Source organism: Nicotiana tabacum, chromosome 6 (genome assembly GCF_000715075.1).
Source record: "Nicotiana tabacum cultivar K326 chromosome 6, ASM71507v2, whole genome shotgun sequence".
In the NCBI taxonomy this organism is placed as follows: domain Eukaryota; kingdom Viridiplantae; phylum Streptophyta; class Magnoliopsida; order Solanales; family Solanaceae; genus Nicotiana; species Nicotiana tabacum.
In genome coordinates, this window is record NC_134085.1 from 193,313,397 (window position 1) to 193,319,615 (window position 6,219).

General features: G+C 36.5%; 2 protein-coding genes across 2 annotated transcripts; one reads left to right on the forward strand and one right to left on the reverse strand.

Moving 5' to 3' along the window:
- Nucleotides 1-436: 436 nt before the first annotated feature.
- LOC107783577 (rop guanine nucleotide exchange factor 12) lies at nucleotides 437-3,578 on the forward strand. Its single transcript, XM_016604566.2, has 7 exons — nucleotides 437-890; nucleotides 1,131-1,247; nucleotides 1,614-1,768; nucleotides 1,859-1,933; nucleotides 2,048-2,308; nucleotides 2,395-2,715; nucleotides 2,955-3,578. Exons 1-7 carry the CDS (start codon nucleotides 740-742, stop codon nucleotides 3,375-3,377), a joined length of 1,503 nt encoding a protein of 500 aa, XP_016460052.1. The 5' UTR covers nucleotides 437-739; the 3' UTR covers nucleotides 3,378-3,578.
- Nucleotides 3,579-4,012: 434 nt separating this feature from the next.
- LOC107783578 (photosystem I reaction center subunit VI-1, chloroplastic) lies at nucleotides 4,013-5,941 on the reverse strand. Its single transcript, XM_016604567.2, has 3 exons — nucleotides 5,702-5,941; nucleotides 4,921-5,047; nucleotides 4,013-4,318 (listed from the first exon to the last, which is right to left on the reverse strand). Exons 1-3 carry the CDS (start codon nucleotides 5,830-5,832, stop codon nucleotides 4,139-4,141), a joined length of 438 nt encoding a protein of 145 aa, XP_016460053.1. The 5' UTR covers nucleotides 5,833-5,941; the 3' UTR covers nucleotides 4,013-4,138.
- Nucleotides 5,942-6,219: the final 278 nt, after the last annotated feature.

Genomic DNA, 6,219 nt, shown 5'->3' on the forward strand with positions numbered 1-6,219 from the left:
CCATATGGATAAGCTTCTTCAGAAAGATTATTTATAACGGAGTACTAAATGAACATCCATAACATAATATATTTATAACACAATCATATTACAGAAAAAGGAATCATATTCTCGAATAAAAGTTGACAGGACACTAAATAACACAGAAATGTAATTTCTAATAGAAGCTGACTCTTGTTTACACCAGAAGCAGGTCGTGCGAAGCAATCATGTAGTGTAGTAAAAGTAAAAGGCCACTCGTCAACCTTGAGAGAACCGCCTATCCCAAATATTTGAGGACAAAAAGTTGTCTTTTTTTATTCTTGATTCTTTAATTCGTTAAATGGATATATGGCCTGACATCAAAATTCAGCCATCCATTGTCTCACCAATATTCTTCTAAAAAAAAGCAAGAAAAATTGTAAGTATTAAGCCAAAGAGGAGAATTTTCCTAAATTCGTAAAGCAACAGAAATGACCTGTTTTCATCTTTCATTTACCAAAAACATGCACCCCACGTTCTCTCAACCATTCACAAAAACAAGAGAACAAACATCAAAAGACTTCTTCATTCTCTATCAAGAAAACTTCTGTCTCCTTTTCTCTTCTCCTATCTGCGCTAGCTGAAACCCTTTCCTTTTTCTGACGCCAAAAGTTTCCATTTTGTTCATCTATCTCCATATCATATTATATTTCTGTTTTATGGTCTCAAACTTCGTCGCATAATTAAGGCAACATTCTTTTGGCTTGAATCAGAAAAGATGGTTCGAGCACTAGAAGAAGAGAAAGAGATTCCATCTGCTGAATCTCAAAAGGTTAATGGGTTGAAGCTTCTCCGTAAAGAGACCATCATGTCACGTAATAAAGCCGACGATTCAGGCTCCGCTAACATCAACCAGAACCAGCCTTCAGGCAAGTGATCATCTTCTTCAAAATTTTACTATTTCATGGGAAAACTCTAGTCTTGTTGAAAATGTTGTCACATTTTCCCTTTATTCCTTCAATGATTGAGCACAAATATATTGACAGATTGAGGGGTTTTAAAATTTGCTGTATCGTGTTCTTTTAACCATATTTTCAAATTTGTTAATTCTCAATTTATATTTTGTTATATCGTGTTTTGACGAAAGTACTCTACTCATTCTTGTTCAGATATGGAGCTGATGAAGGAAAAATTTGCCAAGTTGCTCCTTGGTGAGGATATGTCTGGCGGAGGAAAGGGTGTTTCATCAGCATTGGCATTGTCAAATGCAATCACAAACTTAGCAGGTATCTGAATCCTACCATGTTCTCAGCTACATATACCTTTATCTGATGAATATATGTATCAACAACAGCAACAACGACCCAGTTTATTCCCCAAGTGGGGTCTGGGGAGGGTGAGATGTATGCAGCCTAACCCTTACCCTAAACGGGTAGAGAGACTGTTTCCGATAGACCCTCAGCTAAAGAAAAAATGAATATATGTATCACCAGAAAAAAGAAAAAAAAAATTGAGATTTTTTTTTTCTGATGAATATATGTATTACCAGAAAAAAAAATCTCAACTTTGTCTGTTATTTTTCTACAGAAGTCATTTGAAGGTTTCATTGTATGCTTCGTTTTCATATCTTTTGTTTGTTTTACAAAATGCAGCTTCTGCATTTGGGGAACAGAAGAGATTAGAGCCCATGCAACCAGAGACAAAAGCCAAGTGGAGAAAAGAAATTGATTGGCTTTTATCTGTTACAGATCATATTGTTGAATTTGTTCCTTCTAAACAAAAATCAAAAGATGGAACAAACATGGAGGTATATACACCTCTCTCCCCTGAAATTCTTCTTCACATATGTCACCTATCTAAACAGCAAACTAACACGAGCCGAATGTGTACTTCTCAGATTATGGTGACAAAGCAGAGAACTGATCTTCAAATGAACATCCCAGCACTACGCAAACTAGACGCGATGCTTCTGGTAAGAGAAAAGTTCTTTTCTTTTCTTTGGTTTTCCTTTTTTGTGTTTGATGTCATTCTAAGTAGTGTAATTTGCGGGATCAATTATGCTTATGCTTGGTTTGAAAACAAACAGGATTGCTTAGATAGTTTTAGAGACCAAAGTGAAATCTCTTATACATCTAAGGATGATGAAGGAAAAAACAGCAGGAAAGATGACAAATGGTGGATACCCACCCCTAAAGTTCCCCCAAATGGCTTGTCCGATACTACGAGAAAATGGCTGCAATTTCAGAAAGATTCTGTGAACCAAGTTCATAAAGCAGCCATGGCCATAAATGCTCAAGTTCTAACAGAAATGGAGGTCCCTGAAAATTATATAGAATCCCTACCAAAGGTAAGATAAAAATCTAGAATTTCACTATAGCTAAATACAAGTTTTATTAGCTGGATTTAGTATTACTCTTTTTCTTGTGTTTTCAGAATGGGAGAGCAAGCCTTGGAGACTCGATATACAGGAGCATCACTGACGAATACTTTGATCCGGATTACTTCCTTTCAACTATGGACTTGTCTTCAGAACATAAAATTTTAGACCTCAAGAACAGGATTGAGGCTTCTGTAATTATATGGAGAAGAAAAATGAATGCTAAAGATGGGAAATCAGCCTGGGGTTCAGCCGTTAGTATGGAGAAGAGAGAATTATTTGAGGAGAGAGCAGAAACTATCTTGCTTATCCTTAAGCATCGGTTCCCTGGAATTCCTCAGTCATCACTAGACATAAGCAAAATCCAGTACAACAGAGTAAGAAGCAACCCCTGTTAATATTCTAAAGAGTCTAGACTATTTATTTAGCTTCTGTATGATATGCAATTACATTGTTTATATTACCATATATCCATCCACTTTTTCTTAGTTTTCAAGTTTGTTTCATCTTTTCTTCTTTGATGTCCTTGTGACTTCACAAAAGGATTCCACATATTATAGATAATCTAGTACTTGAACTTTAAAAATTTAACTTATAATCTATTTTTATCTAACAGGATGTGGGGCAAGCTATTTTAGAAAGCTATTCGAGAATAATTGAAAGCAGGGCATACACAGTAATGTCACGAATCGAAGATGTTCTCCAAGCAGATGCTGTGGCCCAAAATCCTTCCAATGGAGAGGTAAAGAGGTTTCCTGGAGATGATTCCTCAGGAGTCGCATCAGAAGCATTCCCGGATGGTAAGGAAGAAGTAGAGAAGCTTAATTCTGCAGAGACTCCTAATTCAATGACACTGCTGGATTTCATGGGTTGGGGAGCGGAACAAGGAGACGATGATGCTGAGAAAGAATTGAAGGAGGACCGAACCAAAGACACTGATGGAAAGCTCCTAAGCAAACCTCCAAATATAGTCACTAATAAGAGAGTATCTTACCTAGAGAATTTAGCTGGTTCCAGAAGTCCAACAGCACGCCACTAGCAGACTTCACTGCAGAATACTGATTGACTCATCAGAGGCAAGGATCGATGAACAGAGTTTCATCAGATTAAGAAAGCTCGGCGTCAAATGTACATATCGAGATGAAGCATACCAATCTAGGATTTCACTAAGTCATTCCTTTTGTAAATAGGGATACAGTTAGTAGACCTACTGGGTCTGTGGCAGTTCTTGAAATGATTTACTCAGTACAAGATGTCACCTTGTTGTTGAACAACAATGGGAATTACAGACCTTTTACCTTGAATAACCTCTGTTTTCAGATCTATTAGTAACATGATCTGTAGTTCACAATTTAAAGTCTATTTGGTTTGCACTTTACAGATTCATTAATTGGTTATTAGTTAATTCACCAGCAACTTATCTTAAATCCTTCTTTCACTTCACCAAAAGAAAGTATAAGGTGAGAATATATCAAAAATTTGATGAAATTCACAGACAAATTAAGGCAAGGAACTCTTTTAGTTATGTTACATAGAAGTTTCTGACCTATTATAGAAGTCAAAGTTGGTACTTTTAATAGTGTAATTTACAACACCAAATAGGAATGATCACCAACATGAACTAATAAAAGTTAACATCCCAATTATTTGAGAAGAATATCAGAAGCCACCAAGTAAGAAAGCAGTGCTACAAATTTACCATAAGATATAACTTGTGGGAAGTCTTCAATTATACTTACACAAACTGGGAACACATACATCAATTACAAATTGAAGGTTGAATTTTGGATAGAAAAGCAATTAGATCTTGCCACGTGGGCCGAGCTTGGGTGGAAGTTGTGGACCTTTCTTGATTGGTAGGATATCCCCTGATGCTGTCGAACTGAAGTAGGCAAGGGTGGAGCCACCTCCCAATATCAAGAATTTGAGCAAAAGACCTCTCTTGGTGAATGGAGCAGCAAATGTCTCAAAGAACTTGCTCTACATAACACAAAGCAGCAGGCGAGACAGTTATAACTCAGACATGTGCTGCAATACTGAACTCTTAAGTTATTCAATGATGAGCTCACACAGACAGAACTCTAGGTTATGTTGGCGACATACAAAGACTTACTAAGTAATGACTTTTAAAAAGCCCCATTGAACTTATGTAACTAAACAAGGCAGAAAATCAAGTACGACCAATGAATTCTAACGAGAAAAAAGTAATTCTGATAGCTTTTGAAATGTAAAAGGAAAAAAATCCTGATTAATACAGTGATAAATCTTAAATGATCATCCTTCTCGAAAAAATAAATCTGAAAAAAATCAAAAACCATGTATAATATCGGCAAATAAGGGCAAAAGCTCTAAGATGTACTGTTCCAGTGGCCATGGAAAATGTCCGATAGCGATAAGTATATTCTACCATTTTCACTCCAATTGCTTTTACAAGCAAAAGCATAAAGTTAGAATCTTTGATAGGTCATTGAAAAGTGAATTGAAGTAGCAAACACAGATATACATCAAACTAATACTAAATCAGATCAAAAGCACAGTGCTATAGAAGTTATTTATCAATGATGTGGACGAAAATAAAATACCTGAAGAGAGTTGTATGGTGAAGGTGCATCTGATCCATACAAGTCCCACTGGCCAGTGGTGTTGCCCAAATCCTCCAAATCAAAGTATACACTCTTGTCACCATATTTGGCAACCACAGGGCCAGCCCTACACAAACATGTATGTATTCACTTCATAATGACCAAAACAAGCCATGCTTATACGCATAAATACATCCAATCCAATGTCGTTTTTATCCCCTTCTTCAGTGACTATATGAACAGAGGAACTTATTCTTTTAAAAAGTTCCTTCTTTTATTAGATGAACTGAATCTTGTTGGGCTAAAACGCCCAAAGATACTCGTAACAAGGTGTGATATTGTCTGCTTTGGGCCAAGCCCGCACGTATTTTCTTGAAAGACCTCAGACCATTAAGAGTATCCAATACCCCAACAAATCCAACCAACATATGTATGTTCAGAGATGACACCAAGAATAGTTGAAAACATGATTAGTTATTTAAAACCATGCTCTCCTAAGTCCTAACGGCTTAAGCTTTTAGACAACGTGATCACACATTTCAACGTATTACCACAGCTGACAGAGATATTGAGTTTAAGTCACTATCAAATAGATGTTGCACTACGTTTTTTGGCTCGAGAAAGAGCGCCAGAATGCACGCGAGGAGACGTGTTGAAAATATAATTAAGTAAATCAGCAGTATGTTTCTCTAACAGTTCAAACTTTTAGATAAAGTGGTCACATATTTCGACAATAATTATCAGTTGGCAATCACAAAAAGGTAGAGGGGAATCCATTTACCTGGATTTAGTGGGCTTCAAATTGAGGCGAGATGATTTGAGATGAAGCTTAGTTCCAGTAATAGAGCTTCCAGCTAGACCCTTGACATTGGTAGTGGGCTGCACTGCAGCAAAGGCTGCCAAAGATGCCATGGCTTTTCACTCCAAACTAACAAAACTATTTTCAGAATTCAGAGTGTGGACTGGCAATTGATCGGAGTGTGGATACCTCTTGCTTTTTCATCTTTTTGCGTGGATCCAAGCAAGACATGTGGCGAACTTGGGTATCTTTTTAGAGATATAGAATCCCATTTGAGTGGCGACACGTGTCACTGGCTGGATAGGCTTATCCCTTCAAACTTGTGAATTTTTGTTAAATTTGAGCGAAGGTTTTTTTTTTTTTCCTTGATCAGATATTACAGAAAAAGTTACTTTACATAATTAATAGTAAAAAATAGATAATGCTTGCCTAGCTAAAAATTGTGTGTTTACGTAAATAATTTTTGGAAAATATTTTCTGTCTTATGTGAAAAGTATTTC

Coding starts and splice junctions, on each gene's coding strand:
- LOC107783577 (XM_016604566.2), top strand. CDS start 740: ATGGTTCGAGCACTAGAAGAAGAGAAAGAGATTCCATCTGCTGAATCT. Junction 2,309..2,394: donor ATATAGAATCCCTACCAAAG/GTAAGATAAAAA, acceptor TTGTGTTTTCAG/AATGGGAGAGCAAGCCTTGG. Junction 2,716..2,954: donor GCAAAATCCAGTACAACAGA/GTAAGAAGCAAC, acceptor TTTATCTAACAG/GATGTGGGGCAAGCTATTTT.
- LOC107783578 (XM_016604567.2), bottom strand. CDS start 5,832: ATGGCATCTTTGGCAGCCTTTGCTGCAGTGCAGCCCACTACCAATGTC. Junction 5,048..5,701: donor TTGAAGCCCACTAAATCCAG/GTAAATGGATTC, acceptor ATGTTTGTGTAG/GGCTGGCCCTGTGGTTGCCA. Junction 4,319..4,920: donor CACCATACAACTCTCTTCAG/GTATTTTATTTT, acceptor TGTGTTATGTAG/AGCAAGTTCTTTGAGACATT.